This window comes from Excalfactoria chinensis, chromosome 5 (assembly GCF_039878825.1).
Source record: "Excalfactoria chinensis isolate bCotChi1 chromosome 5, bCotChi1.hap2, whole genome shotgun sequence".
In the NCBI taxonomy this organism is placed as follows: Eukaryota; Metazoa; Chordata; class Aves; order Galliformes; family Phasianidae; genus Excalfactoria; species Excalfactoria chinensis.
In genome coordinates this window covers 51,343,160-51,360,139 of record NC_092829.1, presented here as the reverse complement: position 1 = coordinate 51,360,139, position 16,980 = coordinate 51,343,160, and the positions used below count along the sequence as shown (strand labels likewise).

Genomic DNA, 16,980 nt, shown 5'->3' with positions numbered 1-16,980 from the left:
GGTTCAAACTGCCTCTGTAGTTTCTGATACAATATCGAGTTGCCATTTTAAATGCTTGTTCTTATGGGAGCAGGAGGGCTGGTGGGAAGGTTTCTCTTGTGTCCAGTTCACTTGGTTAAGCCAACTGTAAAAATTGGTTAAAAAGTTTTAAATGGAGAAGAAATAGTTACGGGGCTTTCAGTTACAGGCTTTTCATGTGTCTCGGAAGAGTACTCATGTGTCACTTCAGTAAGCACTCAAACTTGTTGGTATTAAATAATTTCACTATAATAATGTTCAAGGTAACAAAAACGTTTACAAGTAATAACTACTCTTTTATTTACTTGTACTTCATGGCTTGACTGTGCCAATTCTCTCTGTTTTCATCTAGGCGTTTGGATGCGAACCACATCACAGCTGTTCCCAAAGACAGCTTTGAGGGGCTGGTGCAGTTGCGTCACCTATGGTTGGATGACAACAGTTTGACAGAAGTTCCCATCCATCCCCTGAGCAACCTCCCCTCCCTGCAGGCGTTGACGCTGGCCCTGAACAAAATAACACACATTCCTGACTACGCGTTCACAAACCTTTCAAGTCTTGTTGTTCTGTGAGTATTTGTGACTTTGCAGGATGGATCACTCAGATTCTCCCCACTTAGAGTTAGATGAGCATTTCAAACAAGTGGCTGTCAGAAAACAGTTCCAAAGATATTAAAAGAAAATACTACCTGCCGCAGACTGTATTTCACTCTAGTCTTAGATGTTTCTAGAGATGAATATTAAAATTATTTTTATTTAGACATTTAAATCATATTTTATCACACTTCTGGATAGCGAGTAAAGGTCTAAAGGTCTAAAGGAGGTTGTCTTGCCAGTAGGCAGCCCGTTCTGTTCCCATACAGGAGTGAAATATGTCTTGAAGTGAAAGACATTCTGCATAATCCATCCCATGTAATGTTTTTTTTAACCCATTAAACAGATTTCACAGAATTATCTGCTGATTCATTAACTTATATGAAGTTATTCACTTGTATGAAGTCATTCACTTGTTTTCATTTTTGCTTTCTTCTTTGTTAGACATCTTCACAACAACAAAATAAAGACAATAGGAAAGCACTGTTTTGATGGTTTGGACAACCTTGAAACCTTGTAAGTATGCTTCTTAAAGTAGTTCTTTGTTCAGTGTGATTCACAGTCTACTCAAGGTTACTTTACTGTTGCAATGAAGATTTTGCAAATAAGGCATGTGTGCAGCACAACACATAACTCCCACACTTGTGTTCAACTCAGGTTTCGGAAGTGAAGGCTAATATCAGTGCAGTGCTCCACCAAAAGTAATTAGCTCTGTTGAGAAGCAGGTAAATATTAGCCTGGGTGAAAAGTCACACTGGATGGCGTGGCTCTTAATGTTCTTAGTACTGATCTAGCTGGTGTAACTTTGCACAGCACTCCACTGACTCAGGCGTATATATCAGAAGTGTTTGAGAGGCCCTGTATGTGATAAGGGACAAATATTTGTTTCTCGCATTTGCTGTGGGATTAAACTTATTTAAAATACACTGTCAGATCCATTGTGAGTCAAGAGGAAGTTCCTCAGCGGGCTGTCTTTCTTCTGCTCCTTTCTTACTGGTGCATGGGCACCGCTGGAAACTGTCTTGCAAATGTCCTGGCAGATCCTGAATGAATCACTGGCGTGCACTGTTCCAGTGTGATGGCATTCGCTTCTGCTTCTCTTTAATACTTAGAATTGATTTTGTTGCAAGAGATCTGCTATTGCCCAACGGCTTACTTAGTTATTATGTTCTGAGTTCTAATGAACACAGTTCATTATTTTTGCAAGTTAATCTGAAGGAAAACCTGTGAAAAGTACTGTGCTTTGCTGCGAACAACTTGACTTAGCGTGAATAATCCTTCTGGACCATCTCAAGTAACTTACTGAGTTAAGTAGCTGGTTTGAAGGCATGTAATAGGTGAGAAGACTGAAACTAAGTCATAAATGAAGTTATTCTGCAATGTGGTTAAAGATGCTTGGAGAACTTTTTACTTGCATGGAGTTGTCTTAAATAAAAATGATTTAAACAGTTCATAACCATGATTAAATATTTTAACTTTCCTGCTTTGTTTCCTCCAGGGATTTAAATTATAATAACATGGTGGAATTCCCCGAAGCCATAAAAGCACTCCCAAATCTAAAAGAGTTGTGAGTATTGCCCGTTACTCCTTTTCACCCGTTTTCTCTCTTCTTCCCATAAATAAAAAGGGAAAAGAAACTCCCAGATTTAAGAACGCTCATCTGATTATACAGCAACCTCGATCAGATGAAGTTATGCTAAGCGATGCTATAATTAAAGGCAAATATAATCAACAACTACAGAAGGGAGCCTGCTGAAAATGATTTTGGAGTTATACAACCAAGGAATTTATTCAGGAGTACCATTAGCATAGATGTTAATCAAGAGCCGGTTTTGGCCTCCAGTAGCAGAATTATGTATTCACTGATCGTGTGTCTTCCTTGTCCCCTCCTTCAACAGAGAAGCAAACAAGAGAAAGCATAAGATCACGTTTTGGACAGAATAACTTCTTTCTAGTGAAACGCTTTCGGTTCAGCTGAGAGCCATAGACAAAGATTCTGCCTTCAGACGTATTGCCACAGTTTTACATAGCCGTATTTAAGTACAATCTGAATTCTGCAGGGCTGGGAATTGCATAGGTGTAGTGTATCTACCCAGAAGAAAATGACTGGAGGTTGAATCTGCTGGCAATATGTTTCTAAACGTGGGTTTTCTTTCCTACTATCTTTAGGGCATTTCACAGTAACTATATTTCCATAATTCCCGATGGTGCATTTGCAGGAAACCCCCTTCTAAGAACGATGTAAGTAATTTTCATGCATCTATTCGTAGTCTGTAGCAGACAATGACTGTAAGAGCAGTGATTGAAACATGCTTTTCATTTCCCAGACATTTGTATGATAATCCTTTGTCTTTTGTGGGGAACTCAGCGTTTCAGAATCTGTCAGATCTGCATTCCCTGTAAGTATCATCTCAACTTGACTAGTCCAATACACAGACATGAAATGCTATGGCTAAAGAATGAAATTAGCAGAATATCCTGGCTGCTTCTAGCTCTTCCTGTACAACTCTCTTAGTAGTTAACGGGTAACAAACGTTGTTGTTGTTGTTAGGAACGTGCAGTTTCATAAGAAGCTCTGGTAAATATGTTTTACAACTTCTTTTTTTTTTTTAATCTTCATTACCTTGCGTAAGACATAACCTCAGGCCAAATGCTCAGGTTCTTACTTCAATAAACTCCAGTATGGTTTTGAACAGAGGTGTACATTGTGAGAATGTTTTGCAGGTTAGCGCACGCATGCTTTCAAATGATGTCAGGTCTGGGGGTGACAAGTAACAAAACAGAGTATGATGCCAACCTTTGAAACTACAAACTGCCTTAGAGTTTATGCCCTTCTCGTAGGTGTTTTCATGTAATGCTTTCCAATTCAATGAGTTCCAGTCTTTTCTAAGAGGAAAAATTTAGTTAGCAGATTATTAGTATAAGAAGCACTTAGAAGAATAGCTCAATGTATAAAATTGAGCAGTAATAGTGTTAGAATGCCTCCTTAGTGAAAATATCTACCTGAAAGCAGGACTTCTTGTCATAATTCATTTGCATGGTAGTTGACAGCTAATTTTTGTGGCGACTTTTTTAGGGTCATTCGGGGTGCCAGCATGGTACAGTGGTTTCCTAATTTGACAGGAACCATAAACCTGGAGAGTTTGTAAGTATCTTCTGCAGGGGAAAAAAACACACTCCTTTCTTAATTGTTGTTATTTTGCCTGATTTGAAATGATTGGGATGCGATTTAGGGGGATCTAAAGAGCAACTTAGGTACATGTCCTATTCTTGTCAATAAATGCCTGAATGCCTTAATCCAACACCTGATAGCTAAAAACACCATCCTACCTCTGCTCCTAGATAGGCTTATGTTACACTATCGACAATGTAGATACTGATATATGGTGCTTTGATATATTTTTTTTCCATAGAACTCTAACGGGGACCAAGATAAACAGCATTCCTGTTAACTTATGCCAAGAGCAGAAGATGCTACGAACTTTGTAAGTGCACGCATTTTGCTCCTATTTCCATTTGGATGAAAATGTTTTGATGTAGAGAATGTAGCGCTAATTTAAAGGAAGAGTATAGTTCTGGTAGTCTTATAAAGGCAAGACTAAAAAATTACTAAGAATATGTTTAAAATAAATGCAAAAGATCAAACCAGAAAATGAAACCATTTGGGAGCAGGCAAAGCCGTGTTTATAAAGGATACACAAGAACATTTGGAGCAAAACCAATTCCTGAAAAACAGACAAGAAAAATACCTTTTGTTTTATAGAAGATGAATTGAGATAGGTACCACATTGTCATCCTCTATCTTTTGCATAGGTATTTAAATGTTGCTTGCAAGTTTCTATTCTCCTTTTCTTGCTGCAGAGGTAGCAGCACCCTACATCAAAATTTGCACTAAATTTCTGCATTGCATACCCTCTGGCCACTCAAATCTAAGCATGATTTTATATGACAGCTCTCAGAATTCAGGAGCTTGCATGGTATGATTTTCTGCTATGTGTGTATGCAGTGATGAGATGTTCCAGGTAGAACAGAGTTAAACTAAGCATCCTCTTTCCATTTCCTGTTTTGAAGGGACTTGTCTTATAACAATATAAAGGACCTCCCAAGTTTTACAGGCTGCCACTCCTTGGAAGAAATGTGAGTAGAAATACACAGTGGTTATCTTTATTACCTCTTTAGTACACTGTGTCCCGATCTCCAGAAATGTTTTTGCTTCGCTTTGGATGATAAGTATGCTTCTAAGACTAAAGCCATGTGGTTGTGTCAGTTCGAGCAGCTCAGGTTTAATTGTTCCTGTAGCGCAAAAAAGAATGAAGGACACATGAACCTTGAATTTTGTAGAAGTATTGCTACATGCACAAATGTAATGAGCGCTTAGGTGCTTTCCTCCCTGCCTTGTGTTTCTTCCATACTTCAGTTACCTTCAACCAACAGCCTGTGCTTAGGTAAAATACTTCCTGTAAGGTGCATTTTCTTTCTCAAAACTTGGCTTTGTTCTCTCTTATTTCATTGGTATAAAGCTGCTTAAGCTTTATTTGTAGACCCTATGCATTTTGTTCATCTACCAGTGTTCCTGCTTCTCCTTAAACCTCCCTTGCTCTCGACTTTCTTAACACTTAATGAGATTGGGAATGATAGGCTTCTCACAGGTCTTTCCTACTATACTCTGACATCCTTGGGCTCACTGTACCTGGTTTTTGCTGTAAAACATCTGGCAAAGCATCTTCAGAGCTCATGGTGTGTGCGGAAAGCCAGTTACTCTCCAACAAAGGCACCACTGATGTAACCATTGTTAGAACATGTTGTTGCTGTATACACAAGGGAGACTAATGGAGTTTGTCAGAAAGGGACATCGAGGACAAATGAACTGGAAGTATAATTTGCCCATTGGTTCTTGAAGCAATTCTCAGCATTTTCCTTCCATAAATCTCTATATTGAGAATTGAAAGTGCACCCAGGGTTAAAGTGTCCTAAAGATTCCTTGAAGAGTTGAGTAGATTTGTGTTAAATCCTCAGTGGCTCTTGATAGTTTGTCAAGTGCTACTTTTCTTTGGGAAGTAATTCCATTCATACCCAGTACTCTCCTTTAAGTTATAAGATCTGTGAGATGAAGTAAAGGTGCCACAAATGAGCGTCCTATTTATGCTATTGTGGCTAACATGAAATGTACTTTGTATAGGGGAAACTTAAAAAACACCTTGCCTTTGGGAAGGCTACTTTTTCTTCTTAGCAGCCAACAAGCTGTCCCTTGGTTTGAAGTTAGCCTGTTTGCCAATTAAGTTTTGTTTCTTCACAGTTCCTTACAGCATAATCAAATCCATGAAATCACAGATGATACCTTTCAAGGACTGTCCTCCCTTCGCATACTGTAAGTGTGCATGGACACATACTGAATAAAACAAAATAATCTCTTTGACTCCAGTGTAAACTGATGTTGGGTTTGGTGTTGCGAATCTTGTACTGTACTGGCAGCTGCCAACTTTACACTCCATTTTGCTTTTGAAGACATCCACATGTATATGTATCTAAAGAGAATTCTTTTGGTAGTCTGCTGTTCTGCATTATATGCTATTTATTGGAGCATTCTGTTTTCCTTGAGAGGAGCAGACCAGTCATCAAAATTATTCCACGTGTCTAGCTGTATGAAGATTACATAGAAACAGTGAAGTTATCAGGGGAAACAAAAATGAGAAGTTGACAGGGGTTTTGAAAGGAGTATCTTAATAGAAATCATAGCCATCCAGCAGGAGCTGTATCTGGATTTTGAAATCCAACAAGGCCCTTCTCTTTGTTCTTTTCCCCCACCCTTTCTGCCTTGCCCTGCTGCAGGTGTGCTTGTCACCAAAGTCATCTTCCTGGCAACTTCAGCCTGGGAATGGGTGACGCCAGAGCCTGCCTCTGCCTTGGGAGTGCCTACTGAGCTGCAGGGCTGAGGAAAGAAGGAGAAAAGGGAGTTCTAGTGGGATGCAGTTACTATCTTGGGAATGGGGTCAAGCTGGTGCTGGCTGCCTGTCCTAGAGGTTCAGCTGCTGCTGCACCTGTCCGGCTGGGGGAGAGAAGGGAAATGGGAGGGTTGTTTGGCTTTTCTACCAGAGGTATAATGGATGTGCCATTATGTATGATGGATGTACTTTTTCTCTGAACAGTGCTTGTTGCAAAGGTTAGATGAAACTGCTAAAATAATCATACTTGGCTTTCATTGCAGTGACCTCAGTAGAAATCAAATCCGTAAGATCCACAAGGAAGCTTTCACCACCATTGGAGCTATTGTTAATCTGTAAGTAGGCAGTAACCTCCTCTCTCTGTCATTAAGTTGCTGAGATAGTAAATGCTTTTAGCTTAAAACTGGCATGTGTCCATCATAACATTTCATCTCCATGGATCATGAATCTATGCAGGGCATACTCATACAGAACAAGGCATACTCTAAAGTGCCTGCAACACTGAGAGTCATTTTCCAGACCACAGCTTTGATGTGAGACCCTAAAGACTTCAATCTTACATTGTTGTAACACTGTCTTTATATTCACATTGCAGAGACCTGAGTTTCAATGAACTCACCTCAGTTCCAACAGAAGGATTAAGTGGATTGAACCAACTTAAGCTTGCAGGAAATTCTGAGCTGAAAGAAGCTTTGGCAGCGAAGAACTTTGCAAAGCTTCGGTATGTTGGTTAATAGCACTACAATACCTCACTTGCTTCCTCACTTACTTAGTAGCAAGCAATTTGACAATAAACGAAGCCAACTTAGATAATATGACAAATGATCAGGCCCTTCAACAAGTCCTGTAGTGCCTCAGTGTTGACATCCCAACTGTTCTGAGAGAAATGCCACTTGCAGACTATTTTCCTGGAACCTGCTATATTTTTCTTCGCCACTTTTCAGGCAGATATAATCATCTGACTTTACAGCAGTGGTTTGGATAGATTCCATTTGTTACTGAGCTGAGCACATCTGTCTTTCAGTGTGTGGAAAATGGGAACAGACTTGCAGGTGCCTGATTCTATAATCACCACACTTGATGCATACGCTGTTTATTCTTGGAGGTGAATGATAAGAGTAACAGTAATCATTCAAAGGGAAACCTGTTAGTAATTTCAATAGGGGGGGTGGGTGGATCATGAGGCGGTGAGCTGATTTCCATTTTGAAAGATCTTTCTACACATTGATATTTCCCTCCTCAAGAAGCAGTTAAAAATTGTTTCCTCTACTGCCCAATGGAAAAAAGTGGTGATGAAGGTGCTGCTAATTTGTGTAAGGCTAGCGGAGGTTTCCGTGTCACCCTTAGAATTAAGCCTCAGCAATCCCTTGGAAATGGCAGATTAGCTTTTTGTTTGTGTGCTCCTCTGTTTTTGATTAATTTGCTCTTCTAATTTGTATGGCAACACCACAAACAGCGGTCAGAGTTTGTTTTTTATGAGGAGGAAAAGAATTGAAGAGAGAAAAACACCGTAGAATTGTGTTAGTACTCCTTGTTGCTGGTGAGACTTGCATGCATCACCGGTCCTTTATCTTGTGGAAGAAAATCCTCAGGAATGGTTGCAGCTGATCCAGCTGTAATTTCTGTTCTTAATGACTGTGACAAAAAACGTATTTTTAGCACTAAGCGTGCCCTTAATATTTTTAATAGGTGATAAACCTTAAAGTAGCGTCAAGTAACAGTCTTCATTGTTTGGCCTGTATTTCAGGTCTCTATCTGTACCATATGCTTACCAGTGCTGTGCATTTTGGGGCTGTGATTCTTACTTAAACTCGAATGCTGAAGATTCTAGTCACCAAGATCAAGATGCCCAGGGGGATCGTGAAAAGGGTAAGTGCACTTATCCTAATGAGGAACACGCCAGACCAAGTAAAAGTGTGTGTTGTCTTTGAATAAGCAAACATGGAAAAGCTGGCTCAGAAAGTGCTGAGCAATTGCTTGCGGATAGATAGGTGCCGCATTCTTCCTTCTTTTACTTGTGAAGTGGGTTTGTGAAGCGTGATGTGCCCATTTGTTTGGTTTTGGGTTTTTTTTTTTTTCTTTTGCTTACAACCATATTAAACTTCCAGGATTGTTTCTGTCATTTTGTGCCAGAGCAGAAATGTTCTCATGATTTCAGTATTTCAGCCCTCATGTTCTGAAAGCTTGTCCTTGCACTGTCTAGTTCGAGGCCAGTAGGTCTTGTCCCTGGTGATGAAAGATGTTGTTTCTTTATTACAAAGCACTGTGAGCAGCTACAACAGGCAGCAGTAACTTAAACTGCTGCAGCAATTTCTGCACTGAGTATTCAACTTTATGGGACTAACCAGAACTGCTCCACTTGTTATAGGCTTGAAAGCTGGAGAAGCGTTAGGTCTTTGATCTTTCAAAGCTGTGTTTCTGTCCTAGGCAGCTTCATTAGATTTCATTTTTTTTTCTTTCTTCAACTGATCTGTTTTTCATTTTACTTGGATACAGCTGATGCAGATGGTCTAAGAAACGAGGAAAATGTGGAACTGGGTCAGACTATTATTCACTGTACACCAGCAACAGGTAAATCTAATGAAGTGCTTTTGCTACATACTGAACTTCATGCATGGTGTTATGCACACAGCTGTCTGCAGAAATGTGCTTCGTTCCTCATTCAATCCATATAGAGAAGGTTAAGTTTGCAGCACTTAGGAAACTTAATTTGATGCTAATGTTGTTTTGGATGTGCAGTCACAGAGATCTGGCTCAGCTTTAGACATGGCACTGTATGGGAGAACTACGTTACCAAAAAACTGAAGTTAGTTTTCATAGCAGAACATACCAGACTGTGCTGTTACGTTTGGAGCTTGCTGTGTTTAATGCACTGCCCCCTAATTCTGTGTTACTCTTGCCAGTGAAGTATCTGTAAAGCAGATGGTATGAATGCTCATCTGTTTCAGCAAGAAGTCAGCCTGTGCTTTTAAAAGCTTGAACTCTTGTCATTGGGGTTTAAACTATGCCTGGCTGTGTTCTCCTGTCCCTTCTATGGCTGCATTAACTGACAGCAGAGGGCTGTTGCAAGTAGCTGGAGTAGCATCTTAAACTGCTGTGGATATTGGTACAATGAATACCCTTATTGGCATACCAGAACTCCAGTTTGGGCTTGAATGGCTCAGGAGTGCTGAAAGTCTTTGATCTTGTAGACAAATGTTTCCAGGCAGTTTCATTGCTGCCCTTCTGCTTATCTTCCTTCTGCTATGCGTTTCCACACACGGTTCCGCTCAGCTCCTAAAGTGCTGTCTGTGGTGCCTCCTACTTCCTCACCCTTGTCATGGGCTGCTGAGAGAAGCTTTTACACATCTTGAGTCCTCCTGTTTGCATGGATAGGAGTACATAGATCAGGGGAGAAATGAAGCTTCCAGTGAAGCTGATTTTGGACCAAAAGAAGTTTTCCAAGTTTTATTCTTTTTTTTTCCTAGACTGGGATTTTACATCCACTTAGAAAACTTGCATTCTAGCTCTTCATCCTTTGAGATAGCTCTAGCTTTAGTGTACAGAATACTACAAAGATTTCTAAATTACAGTAAAAAAGAACAATAATAATGTGGTCAGAAAGTCAAATACACTACTAATGCACTGTATGCTTTATGAGAACTGATTTGACCAGTTGCTGCTTGTGTACTTTGAGCTCCTGTTTACAGAATGAGAGTTCAGATGATATGTTACACAGGTTAAATCTTTAAAGCCTTTGGCTCTCTTTTTGCCCATAGCTGAGATGCTGTAGCTCCACAAGGAGCAAAGAGCTTGTTTTACAAGTTCACAATTTGCCTTGTTTTTCGCCAGTCCCTCCCATGCTAACAACTTATTTTCCCTGCTGTGCTGTTGTCTGGTCATAAGTAGGACACTCCACCCACCACCTAAATTCTGAGTCATTGCTCATCCCGTAGATCCACTTTCCACTTTGCCTAATGGCAGAAATGGATCGCTGAACTCAAGCAGCGAAAGTCATTCTCCCTGGGACGAATTTTCCCGGTGGGTCTGGAACGTTCTTGTTCCTTGCACCAATTAGAGAACAGACTTCAAATTGATTTTGGAAGCACAACTCGCATTTTAAAATGTCTTAAGCAGGAAGTTGTTTTTATTTTTAAGTATACTCAATTTAGATTCCTTGAGGAATACCTGCAGAAAGAAGGGGAGGAAAGGGAGAGGGATTTACTGCTTGTTCTGCTGGTCTGATAATCCAATTAGCAGTATTATTTCTTACCCAGAAACTAAGCTTGCTCATTCAAACAAACAAGAAGATTCTTTCTCATCTTGTCACCTCAGTTATTTCTGCAGGTTGCTTGAGGCCTTGGGAGATGTTTGTGCTGACACTGAAGCTTTCTCTGCCTTCTCTGCCGCCAGCATTAGGACTGGGTTTTGTTTGCCTTTCACTCTCCTGAAAGGAGGGTGGGAGCTGAGATCTGGGGCTCTGGATGCACAGCTCAGGAGCTGTTCTACAAGCCCTGTTTGCAGTGAGGATTGGTGGCTTGTTGCATTGCCTTCAGCTCACAGAGAGCCTGACTGCACAGAGGGATCCCTTGGTATTGTGTTTAGGACAATTAGCAGAGCCTGAAGGGGATAAAGGAGAGGTTAAATTCTTCTAATTGTTACATAAAATCAGTGGGATTTCCCTATGGAATAAATAGCAATTAGAAGGATTAGAAGGGTAAGCAGAAAAGGTGACCTTTTTTGCTGGTCTTTCCTCATACTATTTTGTTTGTTAGACATTATTATTTAAACTTTTCTTCTTTTACCACTTAGTTCTTCACCTCAGTGGCAAAAGAAGAAGAAAATCCCATTCTTCATATGTGGCTTTCCAAGCTCACAAAGCCTTCCTGGAAGACAGAGCTGGGGAGAGGACTCATGGTGTCCCCATTAAAGCTGATAAATTGAATTTGTCAGTTCTTTTACACATATTTCCTCATGACCAGAAGCAACTCCAGAAGGCACGTTTGTAAAGCGTGTTTTCAGAGAGCATCCTAATTTAAAAAAAAAAAAAAAGAAGAAATCCTTACCCCTTATAGGTTGGTTTTGAACTTTTGATTTCGTAGAGTTGTCAACTTTTTTTATAAAGTACAAAAGCTCGGAAAAAAAACCAAACACACAAACCATAATGAAATATGTAGGTGACACTAATAAAAGCTATTTTGAGGAGCTAAACAGTAATTAATTGTGTTTACCAAGTTTGTTTATTTAAAGTATTCCCAAGTGACCATTCATCGCAGTAATTACTATTTCAGGCATAATTAATTAGTAAATAGCTTCAGCAGAACAGCTTACTTTCAGCTGACCTATTTAGCAGTTCAACTGGGTACTCTATTCATCGTAATTAATGAATGAGTAGTGCTCTTGTAAAACACTTGAAGATCTTGCTTATTAAGGCACAGGATTTTTTTTTCCCCCCCTAAATTGGTTGTCCTTTCGCTTTTTTTCTTCTTGTAGGTGCTTTTAAGCCTTGTGAATATTTACTGGGAAGCTGGATGATTCGACTTACTGTCTGGTTCATTTTTTTGGTCGCTTTGTTCTTCAACCTGCTTGTCATGTTAACAGTATTTGCATCTTGTGCTCCATTGCCATCTTCCAAACTGTTCATAGGTTTGATTTCAGTCTCTAACTTATTTATGGGAGTCTATACTGGCATTTTAACTTTCTTGGATGCCGTCTCTTGGGGAAGATTTGCTGAATTTGGCATATGGTGGGAGACGGGAAGCGGCTGCAGAGTCACTGGCTTTCTTGCAGTATTTTCATCAGAAAGTGCCATTTTTTTCCTGATGTTGGCGGCTGTTGAACGGAGCTTCTCTGCAAAGGAAATCATCAAAAAGGGCAAAAGCAATCGCCAAAAGCAATTTCAAATCGCAGCGGTTCTTGCTTTCCTGTGTGCTGTGGTAGCAGGATGCTTACCACTGTTCCATAAAGCGGAGTATTCGGCATCACCCCTTTGCTTGCCCTTCCCCACTGGAGAGACGCCTTCCCTGGGCTTCACAGTAACTTTGGTGCTTCTGAACTCATTGGCATTTTTGCTGATGGCTATTATCTACACTAAACTTTATTGCAACTTGGAGAAAGAGGACCTCTCAGAAAACTCGCAGTCCAGCATGATTAAGCATGTCGCTTGGTTAATCTTCACAAACTGCATCTTTTTCTGCCCTGTTGCGTTTTTCTCGTTCGCACCGTTGATCACCGCGATTTCTATCAGCCCTGAGATCATGAAGTCTGTCACCTTGATATTTTTTCCATTACCCGCATGCCTGAACCCGGTCCTGTACGTCTTCTTCAACCCAAAGTTCAAGGAGGACTGGAAGTTGCTCAGGCGCCGGGTGACCAGGAAGAACAGAGCGGTAGCCATCTCCATCAGCGCTCAAGGGGGATGTGCAACGCAGGACTTTTACTATGACTGTGGCATGTACACACACCTGCAGGGTAACGTTGCCGTGTGCGAGTGCTGCGAATCTCTCCTCCTGTCCAAGCCCGTGCCATGCAAACACTTGATCAAATCCCACAGCTGCCCCACGCTGGCGGTGGTGCCTTGCCAAAGGCCGGATGGCTACTGGTCGGACTGCGGCACCCAGTCGGCCCACTCCGACTACGCAGACGAAGACGACTCCTTCGTGTCGGACAGCTCAGACCAAGTGCAGGCCTGTGGCCGAGCCTGCTTCTACCAAAGCCGAGGCTTCCCTCTGGTTCGCTACGCCTACAACATACCAAGAATTAAAGACTGAGAGGCTTGGCTGCCGGCTCTCCTAACCAGGAGGTACCACGCTTCACAGACTGTTGCCTCTTTCAGCCTTTCTGAGCAGGAAGCACTTTTGTAATCGTCGTTTAGTGTCATTTCTAAAAGAAGGGAAGTGGGCAGTCATTTCTTGAGCCATACATTTTAAAAAGGATGAAAGAAATCAATAAATTGCCCTGACTGTAAATAATTGGTCAACCAAATTTGTTACCTGTAAACCAAATTTTTTTACTCTGTCCAAGCAATAGCGGTTCCTTTTATACCGTTTTTACATGCTGAGGGTTTGTTTCCATGTTGTACTCCAGTTGTGTTTTACTTCTGCTGGTGGTGAGGTAAGTTCTGATGATATTTTTTTCCTGCCAAAGCACAATATAAAGGACAGCCGTTAATGTTAAAGAAATTATTTTTAAATGTGACTTTTCTATCATTAAGCAACAACTCTCTCGCTAGCTTTGTACAGTGTATTCAGCATCGAATCTCAGGATGAATTTTACTGCAGGGCCAAAAAAGGGATATGTTCTCCCACGCGTAACTGTGAGAGCAATATGGGAATGCCATTTTTGTTTTGTATTTCAAGCCAATGTTCAGAAGTTTTCTTTTTAAAAAAAGATTGTTGTAATAACAACACTTGTAAGCCACAATATCTGCAGCCGATGCAATAAGAATCTTAACAGCTGTCAGGAATAATAGGGCTAAGGATGTTTTTCAGCGACGATGTGTTGCTTCAGGTGAACCACAGCCATCTCCAGTATTATGCAATAGGGTCACGCTGTTGGTAGGAACTTGGGTGCATCGGGCGCTGTGTTGGAAGTGCTGCCTACATACGCAGCTTGTAGGTGGGTAGAAAAAGACCGGCTAATTCTCTGCAGCCTGTTGAATGCTGGTGCTTACCAATGATGTCTGTGAGCAGTTTTAGATTTTAGCAAACGGGGAGGAAACAGAAAGGGGAATTTTCACAACATTTTTGCCAGTTTTGGGTTTTTTTTTAGTGAGTGTGAAGTACACTTTGCAAAGTTGCTGATTTTCACCTAAGTCGGTGCGTGATTTTTAAAGCATTTATGTCCTGAGATCCAAGTGATTTAAGTGATCCCAATGTATCTACATTTAGTTTGAGATCTCTATGTCTGATCGATCTGAAATTACGAATGCACATTTAAGTAATGATGTTGTTTGAACAATATGATAAATCAAGAGCGAATTCACTGCCACCCCAGTCACTCTGGAAACATTCTTAAGATTTAAAGCTAGATTGCAGTTTTGAGAATTAACCTGTATATACTGTTCATACAATGAATTTTTATCTTCGTATTGTAAATTATTTGATAGAACACATGATGGGAAATGTGGCTTCACTTCATTTTGTTAATTAAAGCTACCTCCTAAACAATAGTGGCTGCCAGTAGCAGAATGTTTAAAATGTGGTTTATATACTTTTTGCATTGTAAATAGACATGATTGTATATTGTCACTGTAATAAAAACAGAATCCTTGTATATCAAAATCATGTAGTTTGTACAAAATACGGGAGGATTATTTACTGTATGCTGTTAATTTTGTAAGCCAAAATATTCACGTGTAAAAACAGAGGAAAACCAATCCAGAGCTGTTAGTTCTTATATTTATACTCATGAATATTACATCAGCAGTTAGCATGGAATGTTACACTGAAAGCAAATAAAGGGTACGTGAACATCGATGGTTATTTATCTGTTTTTCCAAAGCTGAGGCTGAAAATGCTGCACAGGCGTGAAACTGTAGACAACAACCAGCAGAATTAACGTGAATTCAGTGGATTCACTGATTCTGATCAATGCAGCCTCTTGGCCTGCAAAAGGTTATAACTTCCAGAGAAGTACTTACCCTTTTGCAAAGCTTTTAATATGGCTTGGAAGACAGTACAGATGCTGACTTTGTGGTGTTTCCATTGTTTGAAACCGTGATTTTGGAAGAGGTGGTTTGTTACATGCTACCTCTGTTGGTCGGCTCCTCACAGGTGACAATAATGCTTTGGAAAATGGAAACAAATTTCAGATGCCATTTTATAATCAGTAGGAAGTAAATCCAGCTATCGGGCTCCAAAAAGCCAACTGAATTTTGCACAATGCTCTTGAGTATGGGTATGTGTTGTCTTCTGTTTTACAGCGAGTCTTCACTGAAATGCTTTTAAAATGGGTAAGTGTTCTTCATTTGGAGTTCCAGTGTTTCATTACACAGCATTAATGTTTTTGGAGTAGTTGTGCTAGCGGTTGTCTTTCAATGCAGTCAGTTCGGTGTCTTGCAACACGCTCAGGTTTTAACAGCTGGTAGAGGTGAAGGAATGCACCTTCATGGCTACTAAAAAGAAGCAGTTCTGCAAAACTTACCTGTCTTGGTAAGCACCTGTGGACAATCACTTGAGGAAAATGCAAAGAAATCCAGCCACTACATTTTAATCCCTCCTTTGTCACACATCTTTGCTGGGTGTTCAAAGCAACCCTAAGCAACCATTGTACTGAGCTCCAGCACCAGGTGTAGCTGGCAAAGAGAATTTGCTGTTGACTTGAAACAAATGAAAGCTTCTGAGCAAGGAGAGGATTCACTTTTTCTTCCTCCTCATGATGTTCAGAGTAAGAAGCTTTCTGCAGTGGTGCAGATTGAACAACTAAAGATGCCAGAAGTTGTTGCAGAGATATTCCGCGCCTTCTCCCCATCAAGTGGTTTATGGACGGCTGTCAACTCACTCTAAGAAGGTATTCTGGTGAGATCCCTGTATCTGAAATTACATAAATAATGTATCCATTTGACAACTGTTGGGTTTAGATCCCTTCTGCCCTTTTCCCATCACAGTAGGAATCTCGGAGTTTAATCACAAACTTACTCAGAAAATCTCAGAGTTGTGCTCAGGATACTTTTAACTTTGATTATAGTTTTTAAGCCTTTGGTTTTAATTTACAGGGTAATGTTTTTAATTAAAAGCACAATGTACCATTTATTTCATACGTGTTCTCAATTTAATAACTTTTAATTGCATAGATGCTTTTGATCTTTTATTGCTAGTATAATAAGTTTATTTGTAGCTAGGGATTTTTAATATTGCCCTTCATATACTGTACAGTAGAATCTGAGATATTCGCTCTCAAGCTAGCAATTGAATATGATTCAGACAGTAAGGACACAAATGAAAGGTGCAACAGGATTGCATCGTAAGTTACTGTGTTTCATTTACTGCTTCTTGTGCTTGGAGGATGAACAGGTGCATTCCATATTGTTGGATTTGTGGCACTGCGCTAGGTGAAAGATACATTGTTTAGGTTTTATTTGAGAATACCAGTTAATGGTGATCGTGGCTGTGTTTACTATAAGGAGAATGTTCAAATTTGAGGATAACAACATGAGTTTTATCATTGGTTTCCAGTAATGAATGCAGAGCTCACTAGTTCAGTGTCTTCTGCAAATGTCAGTCCCAGAGTAAGTGAATAAATCTGCTAAGAACTGAAGTTTTAAATGAAGACTGAGGTAAAAAATTAGCTCAACAAGAGAAGGCTGTTCAACAGTAGTAGTGCTGTGATCTCCAACCAGTACAAAAATGGATGCATTTTGACTATGTAGAAGGTGAAATACAGCCAGTTGAGTGGAGCAGGAATTATGCCGTTGAATTGTAAAGCTGGGATTTTTCTTGCATGTTCCC

At 40.2% G+C, this 16,980-nt stretch overlaps 1 protein-coding gene across 1 annotated transcript in view; it reads left to right on the top strand.

The window, feature by feature from the left end:
* LGR4 (leucine rich repeat containing G protein-coupled receptor 4) overlaps nt 1-15,008 on the top strand; it is a 58,160-nt gene extending 43,152 nt beyond the window's left edge. Inside the window, exons 5-18 of the mRNA XM_072338865.1 lie at nt 371-586; nt 1,056-1,127; nt 2,110-2,178; nt 2,781-2,852; nt 2,939-3,010; nt 3,688-3,756; nt 4,025-4,096; nt 4,683-4,748; nt 5,908-5,979; nt 6,817-6,888; nt 7,149-7,274; nt 8,301-8,422; nt 9,050-9,124; nt 12,026-15,008. Coding sequence (XP_072194966.1) covers nt 371-586; nt 1,056-1,127; nt 2,110-2,178; nt 2,781-2,852; nt 2,939-3,010; nt 3,688-3,756; nt 4,025-4,096; nt 4,683-4,748; nt 5,908-5,979; nt 6,817-6,888; nt 7,149-7,274; nt 8,301-8,422; nt 9,050-9,124; nt 12,026-13,302 — 2,452 coding nt within the window. The 3' untranslated portion in view covers nt 13,303-15,008. The remainder of the gene's footprint in view (nt 1-370; nt 587-1,055; nt 1,128-2,109; nt 2,179-2,780; nt 2,853-2,938; nt 3,011-3,687; nt 3,757-4,024; nt 4,097-4,682; nt 4,749-5,907; nt 5,980-6,816; nt 6,889-7,148; nt 7,275-8,300; nt 8,423-9,049; nt 9,125-12,025) is intronic.
* The last annotated feature ends 1,972 nt before the right edge of the window (nt 15,009-16,980 follow it).